Source organism: Sander lucioperca, chromosome 6, assembly GCF_008315115.2.
Source record: "Sander lucioperca isolate FBNREF2018 chromosome 6, SLUC_FBN_1.2, whole genome shotgun sequence".
NCBI classification, from domain to species: domain Eukaryota; kingdom Metazoa; phylum Chordata; class Actinopteri; order Perciformes; family Percidae; genus Sander; species Sander lucioperca.
This window is the reverse complement of record NC_050178.1, coordinates 16852835-16871610: the sequence shown is the minus strand read 5'-3', so window position 1 is coordinate 16871610 and position 18776 is coordinate 16852835. Positions and strand designations below refer to the sequence as shown.

At 41.5% G+C, this 18776-nt stretch overlaps 1 protein-coding gene across 8 annotated transcripts in view; it reads right to left on the bottom strand.

Annotated features, from left to right (window-relative positions):
• Window positions 1-18776, bottom strand: part of cadpsa (Ca2+-dependent activator protein for secretion a) — a 236621-nt gene that overhangs the window by 57941 nt on the left and 159904 nt on the right. For 4 of the 8 annotated variants that reach the window (XM_036002087.1, XM_036002088.1, XM_036002091.1 and 1 more), the window contains 5 exons: window positions 17786-17794; window positions 13521-13677; window positions 6096-6237; window positions 2161-2316; window positions 947-1094 (listed from right to left, as the gene is read on the bottom strand). In XM_036002087.1, coding sequence (XP_035857980.1) covers window positions 947-1094; window positions 2161-2316; window positions 6096-6237; window positions 13521-13677; window positions 17786-17794 — 612 coding nt within the window. The remainder of the gene's footprint in view (window positions 1-946; window positions 1095-2160; window positions 2317-6095; window positions 6238-13520; window positions 13678-17785; window positions 17795-18776) is intronic. The other 4 variants (XM_036002089.1, XM_031277197.2, XM_036002092.1 and 1 more) reach the window with 1 other exon arrangement.

Genomic DNA, 18776 nt, shown 5'->3' with positions numbered 1-18776 from the left:
ACTTCACCACCTTTATCTGTCAAGGCCATTCACAATAGAAACACAAACCATTCATTTTTATTCAGCTCCACAACTAAGTGATCTTTAAATGCTTTGAGAATCAAACAGGGGAACTGTTCGATGTCCAAGGTAAGTTCAAATGATTAACCCAAAAGAGGGCTCCCACTCATTTAACCCTTGTGTTGTCTTTGGGTCAAATTTGACCAGTTTTCAAAGTTTCTATATCAGAAATATGGGTTTCCTTTATTTATTTATTTTAAGATTATTTTTTGGGCATTTCAGGCCTTTATTTCCGACAGGACAGCTTAGACTTGAAAGGGGAGAGAGAGGGGGAATGACATGCAGCAAAGGGTCGCAGGTCGGAGTTGAACCCGCGGCCGCTGTGTCGAGGACTAAGCCTCTTTATATGGGCGCGCGCTCTACCAGGTGAGCTGCGCCCGTGAAATATGGGTTTCCTTTTAACTACCCAATTTTAATTACCCCAAAAAAAACCACGGATGGTTCCATACAACGCGCTTTGCAAGTACAGTGAATGATTGGATCTCTACTTTTGTTGAATTTGGGGTGTTTCATTCAATTTGACAAAAAAACAACTGAAATGGTTTCAAAACAGTATCCTGACTGAACGTTGACATATACCAGTCTGTGATTATCCAGACTTTAATATTAGTCTAAATAATTCATAATTTCTGCTTTTTAACTCAACAATTAGTGATAATTTCCTATAAATTGGGTTTATTGACCATGAGTTTCTAAAATTTGTGTAAAAATGGTAATAAGTTGGTGTTAGTAGTGTTAATACATGATGTGAAAAAAAGTGCTGAAAACATAAAAAAAAGCGACAAAACATTGAAAAAGCGGCAAATGTGTTGTTGATTTTCACGATGGAAAGACAACGCGAGGGTTAAAGAAAATGACTTTCCAAGACATATTGCGCGTCTCCTACCTCCTGCCCCAGGTCCATGGCACACAGCTTGGCTGACTGGACCTTGGCATCCACCATGACGTTGAACATGGTGCAGATGGACTGTGGCACGCGGAAGTCTGTGGCCCGGCTGCTCTTCTGAAGCTTGGCCTCAAACGCTGCCCGTGTCCTTTAGAGAAGGAAAAGGAATGAACAGGGCCGTAGCCAGGATTTACAAATACTGGGGTGATATAAGGTCCAGAAATTTTGGACTGGGATACATGATAACCTATGTTGGGCTGCAGGGACCCAGGTTCTAATCAGCCCAAAATTATTTGTTCTGGGAGATGGGTCAATCCAAAACGGAGTAAATAAGCACCCCACGCTATGTTCAAACTTGGCGTCTTTTCTGACAAGAAAAAGTTGACTAGGGCGCTTTTATAGTGAAAAAAAAGAAGCTGGCAGCGTTTTTATTCCATAAAGCAGCCGAGAGCATTGCTATAACAATAGCTACTGCTACAGTATCCTAGCTGGAGCGGTGCTAACGTTAGATAAAACAAAGCGATGGAGTGATAGCTAGAGGTGCTGCTAACGTTACATAAAACAATACTATATAACTCGTTGTGCTCCGACTCCATTTTTTCTAGTTGTTATGAAAATGATAAAGGTGAAGGCCTGGCTACTCCGCTTGTCATCGGTCAGCTGTCAAAAACGTGCTTGACGTAGGGCGTTTTTTTTCAGAAAAGTTAAACTATTTTCAACTTCAAAAGACGCTGCAAAAAAGAAGTCGGCGGAGGCGTTTAAAAAAGCACTCAGGACTTTTTTGAAAACACGGTTTACTCCATAGATTTATAATGTAAAACAGACGCTGGCAGCTTAAAAAAAGACGCCAATTGTGACCATAGCCTAAGAAGCTATTACAAATAATTTTAAGAGGATGGAGGAATGAAGGGGTTCCGTCAATCCAGGAGTGGGCTTGTGAGATGGCTAGGGTGGCGCCATTTGAAAAAATGTAATTTGAATGGTTTGCCAGATTGGATGTCTAGCAAATGGGGAAAGTACCTGAACTTTCTTGGCTCCTAGGAAGTTTTGTATTGGGGAGAGACATGTATGATGGGCTTTAGTGTTGTCATTTATGTTTATATGGTTTATTGTCTATTTTTGTAACTATTTTCTTGAGTGGTCTTGAATATTGTAGTTACTGTGTCCTCTTTTCTTGATTTTTGTCTGGGTGGGTGGTGATGACGGCATCTTACCGTTTTACACACGATTCGATCATGTCACTGGACATTAGCTTGAGTCGGGTCTCCAGGTGTTTGCCAAACTCCTCCTCTGGCCAGTGGAGGTCTCTGATGAAGGTCTGCAGAGCATCCAGCTTCCAGAAGAGATCCTCGGACGTCCCCGAGCCATTACTGCAGGGCCACAGGTCACAGTCAGTGGTGGAATGTAACTAAATACATTTACTCCAGTACTGTACTAAAATCCAAAAGTTGAGGTACTTGTACTTTACTTGAGTCTTTCTTCTTTTCATGCCACTTTCTACTTCTACTCTGCTACATTTCAGAGAGAAATATTGTACTTTTTACTCCACTACATTTATCTGACAGCTTTAGTAAATAGATACTTTACAAATTAAGATTTTTGCACACAAAACACATGTAGTTTATAAAATATAAATGAAACTACCCCTACAAGTCCAGCTGAAATGATTAGACCATTACAGTAAACACACAACTGTTTGGATCTTTTACACTTTCTAAAATGGGAGGATTTTTCTGCATTGAGTACTTTTACTTTTTATACTTTAAGTACATTTTCCTGATGATACTTACATACTTTTACTTAAGTAACATTTTCAAGGACTTTTACTGTAACAGGGTATTTTTACAGGGTGGTATTAGTACTTTTACTCAAGTAAAGGATCTGAATACTTCCGTAATATTTGAAAGAAGCATCACTTGTAGCACAAACTATATTTTTAATTGGATACCACACACAAGAAATGCCAACGTGTCAGGAGATGAGAACACACACTAAAATCATCTGTGGTTTCCTAGTGGATTCTTTTGAAGCATCACTAAATGTGTAAATGTATTCTGCATGTACAGTACAGGAAATACTGATATTCATATTTATTTTCCTTCTCAATGAAATTTAAGCTTACTACACATACTCAATTGTAGAAAAATGTCACCTATGACTCTTATATATATTATAACATCAGATTATTACTCATGCTGCATTAATGTAAAAGCAGGTTTTTACAGTTGACGGAGGTATCATTTTAACTTTTTTGTTATTAGTGGGTTTGTGTGTGTGTGTGTGTGTGTGTGTGTGTGCGTGTGTGTGTGTGTGTGTGTGTGTGTGTGTGTGTGTGTGTGTGTGTGTGTGTGTGTGTGTGTGTTTGTGTGTGTGTGTTAGTAGAAACAGCTCTGGAAAGGACAGGACAAAGCAAGTGCAAGAGTGTGTGCTCAGAAAAACTAAATATTGCTTACATTTTGTAATGTGTATTTCATTTACATACAAAAACAGAAACAAGAGGAAAGGAATAATACAGGCCGGGCCTTATTCTCCTTAGTTTCAGTGTTCCTACTCCGCCTAAGAAATCATTTTCAGGTATTTACAAATCTAAGAGGCAATGTCAATGTCAAATATTTTTACCGGGACATTTTTCCTTTTTATGGAATTCCCAAGACTTTTGCAGCTTTACAGGTTTTCCAGGACGGGTGGGAAGCCTTACTTTGTGTTAATTGGGAAAAGGAGTCGCATATACAGGTTAAGTGAAGGACTTCTAGGACCAGGATTAACAACAGTAGTTTAGCTGCTGGTATCTTTTTACCACTAAGAACTTTCTTAAGACCATTACTTCCTTCTAAACTCAACCACAGTGCATTGAAACACAAGTGGCCCCTCCTCAACCATCTACCCCCAGCAAGTAGAGAGGAGCCTGGGCCACGGTGATATGACATCAGATAACTGGGGGAAAAGCTTTGGAATGGAAAGATATGAAAAGATGCAAGCCTATAACCAGGATCATGTCTGTAAATAATTGTTGAAACATGCAGCCAAAGTAATTATCAGAGAATACATTCATTTAGATGTTGAAATGATTTTGAAAAGATCTCTGTCACATACAGTACTGTGTTGTGTAATGACAATTACGCCATGGCCACTGAGGATCCTCGTTTCTGATTGGCTGGCAGGTGCGGATTAGTCTCGCATTGCTGCCCTATCGCCACAGCACTGTGGAGGAGGGTCTGGCTAGTCCACACAGCGGTGCTAAGCGCCGAACGGAGCCACGGTGCCTCTGTAAAATTTGCCTTCGAAAGGAACTTGTTGTTGGTTGAACATGTGGATTGGACAGATAGTCTAGCTAGCAGTCTGGATTTACCCTGCAGAGGTCTGAGGAGCAGTTAACCATAGTTCTCATAAATCCACCGGAGTTTAGAACGCCAACACAAAGAAAGAGCAAGGTGACGGACATCCGGCCGAAATGAGGGACATCCGGCGGAATTTCCTGCCGACACCTGAACAATCCCAGAAATGGAACGTCGTGAATAAAGACTAGGTGTGGATTAATTTCTAGTAACCAGACAGTATAACCAGACATACAGTATATTACACAGGTTTTTGCTGGCAGTTCTAAATGAATTAATCAGTAACAGCGGCAACAGTGAGGCATGGCTAAAGAGTTTAGAGTTCATGTTGTTAGTGTAACCAGTAAAAGGTTTTGGGTGGAGCGCCGCCTTATCTCCCACACTCTCATTTAGCTCGATGTGAAAACTGAATTGATAATGTAGCCATATTGAGTGGAGCGGCCTGGAGCGGCTTCGAGCCTATCAACCTCAGTTGTACTATGTGTTTAATCCTAATTAGCACATGTGGTCACTGTGAGTATATGCTAATATTCTCACATAATGCTGATGTTAGAATTTAGCTATTCACAGAGCTGCTAGCATGGCTGTAGACTCTTAGTCTTGTTTGTATCTGTAAACCATTTTTCTACACAGAATAGACAATTATGTATGGAATAATTAGGTGAATTAACAAGCAAGGGACACATTATGAATTGAGAAACAGAGAGAAAATGACAAAAACAGAAATGAGTCTAGAAATGATGAAGTAGTTAAAATACATTTGTGGGAGTGAAAATGTTGGGATTCCATTTCCAAGTCACTGCCTTCTCCATCCATCCACACGCAGCATGCCGTGACGTTGACATAAACGTGGCTTTGGGCCTGTATAAAATGGCAACATTGACAACACACTGCCACAGTATTCAGTTATATACACCTAAACCTGCCTCCACGGGTCTTTTTGGAAAGCCAGTGTGGGCTTTTCTTCCAACTCTCCTGATCTTGCAACACGCAAATGAGACAAGTCTGCCTTCTCCTTTGGCATCTTTTCTTTGGGGGGTGAATTTGTTGCTAAATATAAAGTGAAGAAAATGTGTATCCACAAGATTCCTGATGAGAGAATAGGGATGGATGTGGCGCGGTGACAGCGTCACACTCAGCAGGAAGCTGCAGCGTATGATGGAGCTTTACACCTCTGATCCCCATTGTTGGTGCGTTTCGCTTAATTTTTTCAAAGCGCTATAGACAATGTGTCAAGAGTTTAATATGCAGAGTGCTTTTAATGATAGCACTCACACGATCACATAAATATTAATAGAAAACCTATTAGGCCAATAATCAAAACTGGGCTAAAAGATTTAGTCGCTTTTTTGGGCGTTTTTTTAGCTTTCTTTTGACAATTCTTTCAATGTTTTGGACGCTATTTTGGGAAGTTTTTGTCGCCTTTTGTCACAGTTTTTTTTATGTTTTTTTCGACAGTTTTATGATGTTGCATTTTTGAGTGTTTGTCACTTTTTACGACATTTTGCTGCCTTTTGATACTTTTGCTGCTATTTCGAGTTTTTGTTTCGACAAATTTTTCGATGTTTTGTCGCTTTTTAAAATACATGCATAAACGTCCCGGGACCGCCCTAGATAGTTGGAGGTCTCAACCCCAATGGTAAACACAAAGTTGTGCCTTTGCCCAGTGCATTCAAGTATGGTTTCAAGGAGTCAAAAACAAAGCTAAATCTGTGCACAGATGTGCAAAGTGAAAATGTCTTAATCCTACAAAAGACATCCCTAAAGCAGGAGAAGAGGATAGTTAAAAGTAAAGATAATTACGGCATCCTTACTTGACAGGTTCCCAGGATTCCCTTTCAAAGCCTCTGTGGATGGACTGAGCAATGGAGGACTCCATCAGGTCCACATATCGCACCACCAGCGGGGCATACAGGTCCTGCAGGTGTTTGTGGAACTTCCCATTGCACAGGTTATCTAAAGGAAGGGCATAAGGAAGGAGGAGATAAGACATGGAAGTGACCAAGCAAACCTGAGCACATAGCAGGCAATGCTGAGTTGTGCAGTTAAAATGTACAGTATATACAGTATAATTTGTTTCTCAGTAACACCACATTGTGTGTATCCTTGAGAGTTAACAAACGTGTTGAATGCAAGTATTTTGAGTTTGTTTTTTATGTTTACTAGATGGCAGTATTCCTCTTCCCTGTATTTGATAGCGCATCACTATGTTTCTTGGCGTGTTACTGCCACCTGTTGATCAGTGGAATAGTGTGAAACCATTGGCAGATATGTGTACCACAACATGTATGTCCTCGTGCACGAGATAAACAGAACAGGGACCCTCTCACAGAAAAACAACTTCAGTTCAAGATCTCATTTCCCCAGTTTCTTCTATTGCAGTATTAAGGACACATGTTAATGACAAGAAGAAGATGTCTATAATGGTGTCTAATGTGCATTTGACTAAACAGACACACCTCTAATGTAATCACTACAGATGTCAGCATAGGTACAGCGCAACCGTACATGTTTCTCTATGCTTTATGTGTGTAACTGGGACCCAAAGGGGCTTTTTACGCTCATCATCATATATATGATATACAAGGTCACAGAACTTTTAAACAACCCACAAGAAGAGCATGCTCCGGCTTGCTAACAGCATCTCTTTTGACTCCATGCATGTTTTAAATTATGAATACCAACTTTTGCCTTCTAACAGGCAATTTAGAGCCCCTTCATTTAGATACAACAGGCTCAAGAACTATTTATACATCAGTCTATCTTGTTGCTAAACCAAAATCAGTGTGCTTCCAACTGAGATCTAGATCTGAGGATAGTTTCTTTACCATGGCTGTTGATGCATTTTCATCTTTTTTACTACATGTGTAGTTCTAACTTGTGTGTACTTTGCGTTTTTGTTGAGCGGAGCTGCTTGGGAATGCAAAATGAATTTCAGTGTAAACTGATAATAAAGATGTATCAGAATGATAATCAAAATGTAGCTGTGACCTAAAGGGTCTTTTTACGCTTTTATACTATATGTTCATGTGCATGTTGGGTTACAAGATAAACTTGAAGGGCAGCGAGACAAATAACACAAAATTCCTAGATGGTGATAATGAACACTTAACAGGGGAGGTTGGTGTTTCTGGCAAACACTGACTCTTCATTAGTAGGTATGACACGGCACATCCAGTTTTCAGTGTTTCGAGACAAAAGGTTGGAGTCTCGGGGTATTTCTAAATCCAACCCGTCACACACATTCCCCCTAGTCTCCGTCGGCTCCCAACTGGTAAAAAGGCAACACTGACAAAGACCACAGGAGATAAAATGGAGGCCAGTGTGTGCTAATGTGATGCCTCACGGCTCCATGCAGTGTGTCTGCTTTTCCTCTCCCTCTCTCTCTCTTTGTTTTTCTCTCCCCCTCTGAGCATGTATGTGTTTGTGTTTGTGTGTGTTGGCATCCGAGTCAAGGTCGATGATACACAGTAGGTGCGATGTTTGTTGTGCTCCCTGATTACCACGCTCCCAATTAGCCACTTGAGCGGCTGCTGTCCACTTGGATGTGTTGTGTCCAGGAGTGTGTTCGCAGGGCTCGCCGCGGCCCAGCTACCACTGCTTTAGACCTCATTAACTCCTCGAATGGCAGCGCGACTTTGGCGCCTGTCTAGTGCTAAGGCTATTTACTGCTACATAAGTGCACCGCTGTGGGGCAATACAGCAGATGACCTTCTGTGGAAAAGATGTCCCCATGATGATACGCTTTCCTAAAGTGAGCGCTTGTTAAACTGTGTGGACTGTGCTGAGTCTTATGTTGGTATCACAGACTGTACAAATAATGGACGTAGCATCGTTGACGTCACCCATTGGTTTCAAACTGTTGTTTGGAAGCCAGAAGTTTGCATTTGGCAGTCGCCATCTTGGTATTTTGGAGCAAGGAATGACCATCTTTGGACAAAAGGGTGGAGCTGGGGAGGATGACGCATCTAAGCCAGTGTTGTGTATGCTTTCAATGGCTCTGCGCTAGGCTACACGCTAAAAGAGGGAAAGTCGCAGATTTTCAACACGCTGACCCGAGTCATCGGAGATTTACTGGCGGGGTAACGCAGAGCCCCGGGTACTGGCGGCGTTCATCTGCATGTATGGCAGAACACAGAGCTCGTTGAAAATCGGCAGACTATCTAAGTTACCAGCTGACGCTAGCGGTAGCTAGCTAGCTTGATAGGCAGAAAGCTGAACAAGACATTTTTAGGCGACCAAAATATTTCAATTAACTTTGATGAAGTGAAAACACACAGTGAGAGGGCCAAAGTTTAAGATGAAAACACGGAAAAACAAGTTTAGGTCTATTTTCATGTCCACAGTGTTAGCATGGTTAGCACTGCTAAGCCTCTGTCATGATTGACAGGTCCTAAAGCATCCCCTGCTTTATTGTCTATTTTAAAATAATTTACAAAATGAACATCATGATGTATTGAAGAAGACTTGAAAGTAGTAATTGACATAATGTAGACTAAATATATACTCCTATAGAAACTGACTTTTTGGAGCCAGTGGAGTCGCCCCCCTGCTGGAAATGAGATATAATGCAGGTTTAAGGAGCTTCAGCATTGGCTTTACTTTTCAGGCCTGAAGGTGGCACTTAGTTGGTATTGAAGATGGACCCTGTGACGTGACTGTGCTACACAATAACATGGTGTGGTCTGAGGCTTTGATTGAGTCATTCAGAAAAACAAAGGACGGCTACAGACACGGAACCCCTCCTCTTCTCTGTTTCTCTTCATAGACGTCCGATTCATCTAACAACCCTTATAGAGCTGGCTCAGGTTTGCCTTGCACCAGCTCGTAGTTATGCTGCTATAGGTCTAGATTGCTGGGAGACTTCCTTTGACACACTGAGCTCCTCTCTCCTCTCTCTTTCCATCTGAGTGCATTCATGTCCCAGAAAAGCTTGTTACTAAGTTATCTCCGGGGAGCTTATTCCCCGGAGTCTTTATGTTTTCTCTCCTCGCAGATTTCCTTGGATTGGGGTGACACCTAAATCATGGTTGCAGCTGCCGCCTTGGTCCTGCTTGACGCCCTGCTACGCCCTACTACGCCCTGCTATGCCCTGAACTGCTACAACTATTATTTCTAGTCATAGTTCCACTATCTTTATTGTTGCTATTACTGCCACTGTTCATCATTCCAACTGCTATAATTATGAATCATATGTCTCTATATCTGTATATGTGTATAAGTGTCTCTGTGTCCAAACCGGCAGCGACAGATGCCGCTCACAAAGAGCCTGGGTCAGTCCGAGGTTTCTGCCTAAAAGGAAGTTTTTCCTCGCCACTGCAAATGTACAATGCAACATGGCATCATGACTTTGCGTAAACATACACGTCACTTTCCTAAAGTCAAATGGCGTGTTATCTGTACGCATTTTGAGCTATCCACGTGTATGTCTACGCTGTATACAGCGGATGTAAACATACACACCACGTGACGTCGCCACACGACGGTGACCAACGTCACACGCTTAGGAAAACAATAAACAGTTAAACGCCACACGCAGGACGCGATCCAAGCTCTCCTGCGTGAAAGTCCTGTGTTTGACCCATCCACCACCCCAACCAAGCTCCCTCTGCAGGCTTCCGTCCTTTCATACTACTCGCTACGGGGATAATTCACATGTAATGTAGGTCAATGGAGGCCAAACGGCGTTGATAAACACGCTAAAAAGCGATTATGCGTCTTGATAACACGCCATAATGGCATACGGATTGTATCATACATACGCCATTTAATGAGATCAGTCTGTACAATGAATGTATCTATTAATAACACTATGTATCACAGCCTGATATATCTCCTTCCTCTGTGCCATAGAGCTCCATCAGTGAGCCACACTGTTGCAATCGCATGTACATATTCATTCATCACCATGAAAATACACACTGTACTTTATTTTGACTTGAGTCTGGAACAGTTCATATGTTCAAATGTTCCACCAAAACAAGTTCCTTCCCGAGACTATTTTGTAGAGCCACCGTCGCTGCGTCTGGAGCTTAGCGCCGCCCAAGACGATTGTGATTGGTTTAAAGAAATGCAAAAAACCCAGAGCATTTTTTTCTCCTATCCCAGAATGCATCTGTGGTGTAGCCAGACCGTACTCCATAACGCTTGGACTAAGGTCTTGCAATACAAGACTAATTTTGACTCAACCCCACATACGATGTCCTGCTGCCTCATTAAGCACAAAATGTAGATTAATTCGCCAATGAAAATAGTCCCCAACATATGCACTATTTCCTCCCGTTTGAGTAATGTTTGCTAAAAAGTGACCAGCTGTTTGAGGAAATTACTTATGAAACTCTATATTTGTGAATTGTTTTTAAAGATGTACATCTTCAGTAGGAACCATGTTGTTGGTTTTGTCTTTGTCATGGGATTTCTTGACAGTAAAAGAAAACTGAGAATGATTCCTGCCTCAACCCTCAAATGAATGCTGACAAAGTATGTCATTATGTATCAATGTAATCTACAAGACATCGTCGTATTTTGTGATGAAAAATATAGAATAAAGATAGCCAATACTACTGAGATTTTGTTGATTTGTTGATTTTTGAATATACAGTATTTTTTTATTTTTTTTTTTACATTTTAACATTTTGCTCTGACAGGATTTTTTTTTTGCTTGTATTTTGCACCAACGAGTCCATCTAAAGGAAATAACTCAATTTAAAGCACAAAGGAAATGTTCACAAACAGTAGGGTTCTGTTATGGCCACTGCGTTAACGCCAGTGCTGTAGAATTTCCTTCCTTCCTTCCACCTAACTGCTGGCTGGTGTAGCTATGTCCACTGAAATGCACTTCAATTGCCTTTTTAACACAATTGAAAATATGTAGCAAATGAGAAGGTGGCCAATTTGGCTGAATGAATAGACCCCACTCTGCCTTCTCCTTGACTCCCGACTGACAAACTGAAAAGGGGAAGAAGTCCCTAGGGACAATTAGCGCCCCGCAGATTGAGACTGCATTGTGAACACTGAAGTGTTTCCTTTACAGCACCACGGACAGCTCCACACTCTTCCTGCAGGCAAGTGCATGCAGTTCATTAGAGAGATGGCTGGCCTGCAGCAACCAGCATCAAGACCTGACTATAATTTTCAATCAGACACTCACACTCACACACACACACACACACACACACACACACACACACACACACACACACACACAGCATTCAGTTTGTAAACTGCTCCAAGCTAAAAGTAGATATTTCACATTGACAGGAATTATTTCAGAGACATTTGAGAGATGTTTCAGGGAGATTGGAGTGCACAGGCAACAACAGCTGTAAACCTTCATTAGAAATGGCCTTGATTGTTGTGGCTGATTATAATAATAGAACTTGGCGCTAAAAAAACGTTACAAACAATGATCACAAACATTTATCTGATGAGAAAATGAGAAACTTCTATATACTGTTTAAAGAATACATTAGTAACACTAACAGCCACATCACATCACAAAACCAAACTAAACTATAACCAATTATAAGGCAGTCCTTTAGAAATTTCCCACTTTCCAAAATTGGCAAAGCAGGGTTGGATGGATTGGTGAAACACATCATGTGGCATAAAGAGCTGCTGTGGATATACCAGGTAACAAGACATTACTGTGGTTGCTCCAGACTTCGACCTATCCACCCTACCCACCCCCCTACTCCTACCATCAGGGTTTTTAGTTTTTTAGTATTTTGAAGTATTTATTTATTCTCGGGTATGATTATTGACTATGTATTGTTGTGTGTTGTGTCTGAATGTGCCTGACCACAAATGAAGTTCCCTCACGGGAAAAATAAAGTTCTTTTGATTTTGATTGGATTTGATACTTTGGCGACTTGAATCCCTCTTTGGTCATGCAGTAGATCACAGTGTGCCAAACAGTGCTTGTCTACTACACCAAACAGATAGCTCTTGTGGTTGTTACTCTGCAGAAAACGAGTGCTAACACAAGAGTGCATGCACAGTCACGCCTAACTGTTGCCCTAAAATTAAGCTGATTATTCAATTAGCTCCTAACAACTTTCTTTTAAATGTCTATTATAGTCTTAATGATTTTAATGTACTGTAAATACATTCTCATTATTTAAACGTTTGAATAGATTTTCATATTGATACACAAGGGGATTTATATCAGTTATTTTTATTTTTTATTGTTCAGAAAAGAGGCCAGGACAGGGGTGGTGGGCCTTTGTTTAAAGTTATATGACTCCCGCTGACCTCCTGTCCAGTGGCTCTTTTATGTAATCTGCTTTTAAAACCACCTGTTTCCCTTTTAAATTGTTTTTTAGATAACAAAACTTGGATTTTTAGGGAGTGTTTTAACATCAGTGGTCCCCTTGTGCCCATGCCCCTCATAGCTGCACTAACCTAACCCTAGTCTCGCATTGCCAGACCTTCCCCCACAGCACTGCAAAGGAGAGTCTGGCTTGGCATTTCTTTAAACCAATCACAATTGTCTTGGGCGGCGCTAAGCTCTGCACGGAGCCACCGTGCAGAGCCTCAGGAAGGAACTTGTTTTGGTGGAACATGTTTACGTTTAAAAGTTGTTTTAGTCGTGCAACAGAAAACTCTGATTGGACAGATAGTCTAGCTAGCTGTCTGGATTTACCCTGTAGAGATCTGATGAGCAGTTAACCATAGTCCTCATAAATCCACCGGAGTTTAGAACGCAAACACAAAGAAAGCGGAAGGAAACGGACATTGGCTGCAAAGACGTGCATCCGGCGGAATTTCCGGCGGCACCGGAGCAATCCCGGGAGTGGAACGCTTTGCCTCCACCACCCCATCCTCCACCTTCCTAGATCAGAGTCCTAACATGACTCAAAGTTTAAAATGGTTTCAATGTCTTTCTTTTGGCTCACTCTTGTCTCAGCTTAGCATGCTGCTTGGCTGGTCCAGGGAGCATTATAGAGAGCGGAACCATCAGCGCCAAGCATAACTCTATTTCCATTTGTTGCAATAAATGGTTAAATCTATTACGTGTTCCTGACTGAATTATTAATTTAAGGTAACCTGGGCAAGTGGATAATCTGACTTTCCATTCCATTTTACCCCTGATCAGCGTCCATCCCCAGTGTCTGATGATCACTGCTTCACCGATCAACCCTCTACAGGACCTACTACACCAACTGCAAGGGAACTTAAGCTGCTTCAGTCCCATGCTGCCTGTTGAACATGTTTTCTGTTAATAGCTTCTCACTCACAGTCCATTCTCAGGAAGTCGTTGAGCAGCTGGAAGAGGGGGAAACTGTCCCAGCTGTCGGGCGGCTGAACCTCAAGAGCTGCATCCATGTCGGCCGAGTAGAGACACAGGAAGGTCTCGGCGTGCTCCACCATCAGGTCTGACCACCATGCAAAGGCCTTCGGGTGGAGAGAAGGAAACACAGAGAGGGAAGGGAGGCAGAATGCAGGGAGTGCGAGAAAATCAACAGGTTGAGAGTGAAAGATAGGTGACAAATTTGACAGAGAGAAGTGCTCCCCATGGGCATGTCTTTAGGTATTTACAGTTAACAATTTGAATCTCATTTACCATAAAGGCTGGCGGTGTAATGTAACTCCACTGATCTATTGCAAAGGTTCTTGTTTCTCTCTCTCTCACTTTTTCACCATATGAAATCAAGTTGGTGCCACTGCGCGATCTCCGGGGAAGCATTCTTCACAACTCTTAGCAGAGAAAACAGCGCTTGGGCACGGAAATCACACGCTTTTCTGTTGGCCCACAGAGGAAACAGCAGCAGCTCCTTGACAGGCATGGCAGGGAGCTACTTAAACACTCCCCCCGGAGCTCCTTCAGCGAGTCAATCAGGAGAAAGGAGCCAGTGAGCTGCGTCGTGCTCATATCTCCTCGCCGAATAGACGCAGTGGAGTGACTCTCTCATGCACATCAGAAACACTCACTCTCCTCCATGCACCCCCACTCTTGCCAGGCCTCTTAAGAGGGACCCCTGAGGTACCATGGTGTTTGCTCATTCACATCAAGCTGTCAACACTGTAATGTGAATGTACCCATGGGCTTACGTGGTGGTGGTGGAAGGAAGGAAGGGGTGGGGGGGGCGCATGCACTTGCCATGGGAGCTCTTAGCATTGGGTAGTAGGTGTGAGATAGTTCGCAAGAAGGTACACCTAGTCAGTGCCACTCATGTAATCATCAATATTATTTGAGAAATAAGAAGCTAATCTCAAAAAGATGCATCATAAACCTTGTAGCAAGTGTTGTAAAAAACATGACGCGGAAAGAACACTCTCCTGTCATTAATAACGATTCTCTGCAGTGTTCAAACATTTTGAATGTGAACGTAACCCAAACAAAGATGGCAACCAGAAAGCATAGCTGCTTATCACAACCCCAATGAACCTGGCTGGCTGTGCAGAAGTAAAACTGTGAAGAAAATGTTATATCTGCCAAAGTAAAGCCGTTGCACATAGGGTGTGGTCCAAAAATCCAATGTGAAATTAAAGCTGCAAGCAGCGATGTGAACGGGCCCTCGCACTCCAGCGATGATGCTGCCGTGTATTTTTATTACTGTCAAAAACACTGCACACGAGATTTAGACTTAATTCCCTCAATATAGTGTATAGCGTTGGAAATTACTTATTTCAAATTGCGCACCACTTCCTGTGTCCACTATATGGTGCTAGAGAAAACTCTATGTACACGTCGTTTGTTGCTGTATATCATGTTTAAACCACATCACGTAAATTTCAGGAAAATCAAATGATTTTCGTTAGGGCTGACTTCTTGTTGTCAGTAGGTGGTGCTATGACTATAACTCATTATATGCTTCGCCCCCGACGATGCCGGTGCTTAGGCCCTAACTAAGATAAATGTGCTACTACACATTAAGCCACATATTCTGGCTTACCGGATGTACAATGCTGGGATAAAGCCTGACATCCAGCCATGAGGGACCATGTCAGCCATGCCAGGCTTTCTCCATCCCTTCCACTTCCACAATTTTGATTATCAGCCACAACGTCTAAACCATCCGAGGTAGACTGACCACGAGCTGCGAGGTTGTGAAACAAAGGTTTCTGCTTCTGTAGAAGCTTGAAGTCCGTATGAAATCAACCTGGTTTTAAGAAAAACATGTTTTACTTGTGATGCGAGAAGTACTACACTAATCACAATCCTAAGCGTAACAGCGACGTCTCTGATTGGTGGAGCTCACTGTTACCATGGAAATGATTACAGCACTTACAGCAGCTAGAGTGAGCCTCTACCATTGAAGTCTATGAACGTTTGTACCTTTGACTTTTTTTTGCCATTTTCAAAATGTTTTTTTGTGGCAAATCAAATGTTTTATAGTCATGATTCATCTTGGTCCCAGGCTTAAAGTAGGCGGTCACTGTTGAGCTCTATTTTGTCATATTTAATATCTCAACAAATAAGTGCAGAGACTTATTTGTTTGTGTTTAGAATCAGAGAAACGTGCCATTTCAACGAGGTCCTTCCTGCAATTGAAGGCCATGCAGAAGCTTGTTAATCCATCATGGAATTACAGTGTCTTTGTACAGTAAATAAATAATTATGAATCCAAAAATGGAGTCACGTAATATCTAATATATCTGCAGGACTTCAACCTAGCCTTGTTCTGTGTGTTTAGCATTACAGCTAACACCAGGGCCTTTCCATAGAGACATTTAGTGCAATCATAGCCCTTTCAGAAGCGTAGTAATCCGGCCTGGAACGTCAGTGACTTTTTCTGAGACTTTGCACAATAATTCCAGAACGATAAATCCACAACCGAACAGCTTTTTAGTCATCTTTTCGCATGAAAAGCGATTTTTTTACCATTGTGGCTTCTGACTGTCTTGACTGCTGGCTGTGTCGACCAATCACATGAAGTCATGTTAGGAGACAGGCAGCTTGCTCAGCCAATAGATAACCCTAACCTGATACAAGCAGGAGGGCCTTGTATGTCTGTCTGTGTGTATTGCAGGCAGACACAGACAGGGTCAAATGCAACCGTGGATGAGTCTGATTTGGCCTCATGATGTCTAATAGCAGACAGAAAATGCATTGGAGATGACACAACTAACTTTTGGATAAAATCGAATGGACTTTTCTGGGGAAAAAAGTCGAAATAGTTTTATATTTGTGATTGCCAAGACCTGGGAGAACAATTTTCAAAAGCCAAACGTCTTATTTTTCTCTGTGTGAATTCAAAACATTTCTGTGAGATTTAATTTTCGTAGTCTTTCCTGCCAGGTGGTTCCTGTTGGCCTGGAGGGGAAAACACTGTATATTATGGGTCAAGAAGACTATGGAAGCCCAAAGAACCTTTTATATACTCTCTTTGAGTGGTTGTGATGGGGCACCATCTTATGACACTCCAGAACTAATAATACACCTGTTCTGCTTGCTTGTCTTTGTTTAGGCAGCTATTTCTTTCCCGTCACCATTTTGCTGGGAGATGCCCTATAGGAAACTCACTGTACAGCAGGAGCACTACTTGTTTAGTGGCAGGACAGAAGAGTCTTAGACGATTATAAACATGCGTTTAAAAAATGCATGTTTTGTTTAACAAACTGAAGCAGTTTTACTCAGTTTTTCACAAAACTATAGATCATTTCTATAAGTTGAATGTAGTAATCTGCTAGAAATTATTGAAGTTAAAATTGGTGATTACATGAGAGGCACAACATGAGGCTGGTGAATAGGATGAGCAATAACCAGCTTTAGAGCCACACAATTAAAAAAATACAAGTAAATTGTACTTGATTATCATAACTCTGAATTGTAAATTGAAAAAAAAACAACCAACCAAAACAAAAAGGGAATTGATACCAATATTTGCCAGGGTTGAAGTCTAACGCTGGTTTGGCTGGTTCACCAATGTCTTCCCATAATATGAGCCGCAGGATAGGCATTTCATTGAAATGCAAGGGAAGTGATCATGTTATCACTGATCACCCAAAGCATGCCTCGCATTTCCTCCATTGTCTGTGCTGAGGGATCCAATGGAGCGGAATGGGTTTATTCAAGGGAAGGAAAGATGACACAACACCTTCCCCAAGCTTACTTACTGGAATTGGTAGAATAAATGACACAAGGCTAAACACAGGAAAACGGGTTAGCATATTCAGGGATGGTTTGGAGTAGACTCCTAGAAAACAAGATACCGAGTTGTACTTTTTGAGACTAAAAGTGACACATTCAGCATCAAAATTCCCAACTCTGCACTTTGTTTTCTAAGAGCGTAGCTTAATGAGTCCAACAATTATTGTTTAAGTGCTTGTCTCTGTTCTTCATCACCAAAGGCTAAACTGTTGCTAGCTTAGACGCTAACAAGCCACAAGCACTTGAGTAGCAGGTACCACAAGTTGAAAGGGGTTCTGGGTCATTGTTGAGAAGGGAAACATTAATGATCCTCTACAACAATAGCCGTATATCATTAAGTGCATGCACAGGATTTACAATAAGGGAAGGGTAGGAGACAGGTCATATGGCACTTAAACAATCACATACCTCTTTTCCCTGTTCAAACATTTCCCCGCAAAACAAATAAATCATTGAAATAAAAAGCAGAGAGGGAATAAGTCAATTTTGATTTGGAACGAAGTGATATGATTCACAGTAATGCACAGTAAATAGCATAGCATTCACAGTAAACGGGTAAAAAGATTGGATAGAGACGTTTTTACATCAAAACCAACCTTCACAGTTCATGTTTTCTTCATGTGCATCTCTTTTCCCTTTGCCTTCATGATTATTGTTCTTATCCGTCAGTATCTTTTCGGCTCAGTGTTTGCCAGATCAACAGAGAAGCTGCTCTGCTGTGATATAAGGATAGACCTGATTGATAATTCTCCGCTGCGACTACACACTTGCCTACACTTTAGAGTGTGTACTTATTGCCAGGCATGGCCCACTGTGCACATAAGACACAGTATGATGATTTGAAGTAGCAGGTGGTCACTTTAAGCATTTGGAAGCTGAATGAACAGTAAAGCTTGAGACAGGAGGAATGCAAAATAACTTGTTCAGTGTATCTTCTGGAACCAATCTTGAGATCCCCTATAGGTTTTTTTGATGATTTTAAAAACTGTAGCAGAGACAATGGTAAACATTTCCAATGGAAATTTCTCAAGTCAATCAATATCACAAACATAACCCAAACTCCGTGACTGATAAATCTAATGAAAACACTCCCTATGGCGGACAGAATACTCCACACTAGATAAAATGTGGCACGCTACACATGTTTACAATCAAACAAAATGTAGCAAAAGTGCAGCATGAGGCTCTCATTACAGTGCACAGGCTGCCGAGGAGAACATCTTGCAGACTTTCTTTTTACTAAATCGCCTCCAACTGATCAGCGAATGTCATAAGACTGGTTGTAGTTTTCGTTTTAATTCGTTTTAATTCCATGCAATTGAAATAGTTTTAGGATAAATGTGTTAATAAACAGAATTTGAATTCCATTTGGAGAATATACTGCCAGCCTATAGAGGGT